This window comes from Geospiza fortis, unplaced genomic scaffold (assembly GCF_000277835.1).
Source record: "Geospiza fortis unplaced genomic scaffold, GeoFor_1.0 scaffold1096, whole genome shotgun sequence".
NCBI classification, from domain to species: Eukaryota; Metazoa; Chordata; class Aves; order Passeriformes; family Thraupidae; genus Geospiza; species Geospiza fortis.
In genome coordinates, this window is record NW_005055141.1 from 9,360 (window position 1) to 12,582 (window position 3,223).

General features: G+C 54.3%; 1 protein-coding gene across 1 annotated transcript in view; it reads left to right on the forward strand.

Moving 5' to 3' along the window:
* Positions 1 to 1,933, forward strand: part of LOC102039634 (alanine aminotransferase 2-like) — a gene marked incomplete at both ends in the record, with an annotated part of 7,307 nt that extends 5,374 nt beyond the window's left edge. The window contains one exon of the mRNA XM_014311586.1: positions 1,689 to 1,933. Within this exon, the coding sequence (XP_014167061.1) occupies positions 1,689 to 1,933 (245 nt within the window). The remainder of the gene's footprint in view (positions 1 to 1,688) is intronic.
* Between the last annotated feature and the right edge of the window lie 1,290 nt (positions 1,934 to 3,223).

The window sequence follows — 3,223 nt, forward strand, 5'->3', positions numbered from 1 at the left end:
AGACGCACGGGGAAGGGGGGTGCGGGAGGGAGACACAACGGGAATGCGCCGGGAACAGGGCGGGAGACACAACGGGAATGCGGGAAAGGGAGGGAGACACACCGGGAATGAGGGAACGGGCAGGAGACACACCGGGAATGAGGGAAAGGGCAGGATTCCAAACTGGGATGGACGGGACTCCAACTGGGATGGATGGAATCCCAACTGGGACGGATGGAATCCCAACTGGGACATGTTGGGATGGACGGGGTCACAACCAGGAGATGTGGGAATGGATGGCATCCAGACTGGGAGATGTTGGGATGGATGGGATCCCAGCTGGGAGATGTTGGGATTGGTTGGATCCCAACAAGATGTTGGAATGGACGGAATCCCAACTGGGATGGATGGAATCCCAACATGGAGATGTGGGGTTGGATGGGATCCCAACCGGGAGATTTTGGGATGGACAGGATCCAAACTGGGAATGGGGAGATGGGCTTGATCCAAACTGGGAGATGTTGGGATGGGCGGGATCCCAACTGGGAGATGTTGGGATGGGAGGGATCCATCCAGTGATGGGATCCCAACTGGGAGATGTGGGGTTGGACAGGAGGCCAACTGGGATGGACAGGATCCCAGCGGGGATGGATGAGATCCAAGGTGGGAGATGTTGGGATGGGCAGGATCCCAACTGGGAGATGTGGGGTTGGACAGGAGGCCAACTGGGATGGACAGGATCCCAGCGGGGATGGATGAGATCCCAAGCGGGAGATGTTGGGATGGGCAGGATCCCAACTGGGAGATATTGGGAATGGGCGGGAGACACACCAGGAATGCAGGAACAGGTGGGAGACACACCGGGAATGTGGGGATGGGCGGGATCTCAAATGGGATGGATGGAATCCCAACGTGGAGATGTGGGGTTGGATGGGATCCCAACCAGAAGATGTGGGGATGGGCAGGATCCCAACCGGGATGGATGGAATCTCAGCCTGGAGATGTGGGAATAGGCAGGATCCAAACTGGGAGATGTTGGGATGGATGGAATCCCACCTGGGATGGAGGGGATCCAAACTGGGAGATGTTGGGATGGGCGGGATTCCAACTGGGATGGATGGAATCTCAGCCTGGAGATGTGGGAATAGGCAGGATCCAAACTGGGAGATGTTGGAAGGGATGGGAGCCAAACCCGGAATGTGGGGATGGGCTTGATCCCAACTGGGAGAGGTGGGAATGGACGGAATTCCAACTGGGATGGACGGGATCCAAACCGGATGTTGGGGATGGAAGGGATCCAAACTGGGAAATGTTTGGATGGACGGAATTCCAACTGGGATGGACGGGATCCATCCTGGGATGGACAGAATCCCAGCGGGGAGATGTTGGGGTGGATGGGATCCATCCCAATCCATGTGGGAGTCATTGGGATCGATCCCAGGAATTGTGGGACTCATCGGGATCGATCCTGATCCATGTGGGACTCATCAGGATCCATCCTGATCCACATGGGACTCATTGGGATCCATCCCAGGAACTGTGGGACTCATGGGGATGGATCCCAGGAATTTTGGGACTCATTGGGATCAATCCTGATCCATGTGGGACTCATTGGGATCGATCCCAGGAATTTTGGGACTCATTGGGATCAATCCTGATCCATGTGGGACTCATGGGAATGGATCCCAATCCATGTGGGACTCACTGAGATCGATCCCAGGAGTTGTGGGACTCATCGGGATCAATCCCAATCCATGTGGGATGTGTGGGACGATCCCTCATCCCCCTGTGGGATCGGATCCCCGTTTTTCCGACCCCGGAATTCTGTCCCCGATTCCCAGGAGAAGAAGCAGAGCCCGGACATGTTCTTCTGCATGAGGCTCCTGGAGGAAACCGGGATCTGCGTCGTCCCCGGGAGCGGCTTCGGGCAGAAGGAAGGCACCTACCACTTCCGGTGGGTTCCGGGGAGATCCCACCCCAAATTCCCTGTTCCTGGGAGATCCCATCCCAAAATCCGTTCTTGGAATCCCCCATCCCAAATTCTCCATTCCTGGGAGATCCCTCCCCAAATCCCCCATCCCAAATCCCCAAATCTCCAAATTCCCTGTTCCCAAATCCCCCCTCCCAAATCCCGAAATTTCCCCATCCCAAATCCACAAATTCCCAAATCCTCCATCCCAAATTCCCTGTTCCTAAATCCCCCCTCCCAAATCCCGTAATTTCCCCATCCCAAATCCACAAATTCCCAAATCCTCCATCCCAAATTCCCTGTTCTTCCATCCCAAATCCCCAAATCCTTAAACCCCAAATCCCCCCCATCCCAAATCCCTGTTCCCCCATCCCCAAACCTCAAATCCCCCAATCCAAATCCCCAAATCCCCAAGTCCCAAATTCCCTGTTCCTCCGTCCCAAATCTCCAAATCCTCAAATCCCCTCACCCTAAATCCCCAAATTCCCTGTACCCCCATCCCAAATCTTCCCATCCCCCATCCCAAAACCTCAAAATCCCTAAATCTCCAAATCCCAAATCCCCCCATCCCAAATCCCCAAATCCTTCAATCCCAAATTCCCCTTTCTTGGGATCACCCATCCCAAATTCCCTGTTCTTGGGAGGCCCTACCCCAAATCCCCCATCCCAAATCCCCAAATCCCAAAAACCCTGTTCCCCCATCCCAAATCCCCAAATCTTCCCATCCAAAATCCCCAAATCCCCCAATCCCAAATGCCCTGTTCCTGGCAGATCCCATCCCAAATTCCCTGTTCCTGAGAATCCCCATCCCAAATTCCCCATACTTGGGATCACCCATCCCAAATTCCCTGTTCCTGGGAGATCCCATCCCAAAATCCGTTCTTGGAATCCCCCATCCCAAATTCTCCATTCCTGGGAGATCCCTCCCCAAATCCCCCATCCCAAATCCCCAAATCTCCAAATTCCCTGTTCCCAAATCCCCCCTCCCAAATCCCGAAATTTCCCCATCCCAAATCCACAAATTCCCAAATCCTCCATCCCAAATTCCCTGTTCTTCCATCCCAAATCCCCAAATCCTTAAACCCCAAATCCCCCCCATCCCAAATCCCTGTTCCCCCATCCCCAAACCTCAAATCCCCCAATCCAAATCCCCAAATCCTCCATCCCAAATCCCCCCCATATCCCCAAATCCCCAAGTCCCAAATTCCCTGTTCCTCCGTCCCAAATCTCCAAATCCTCAAATCCCCTCACCCTAAATCCCCAAATTCCCTGTAC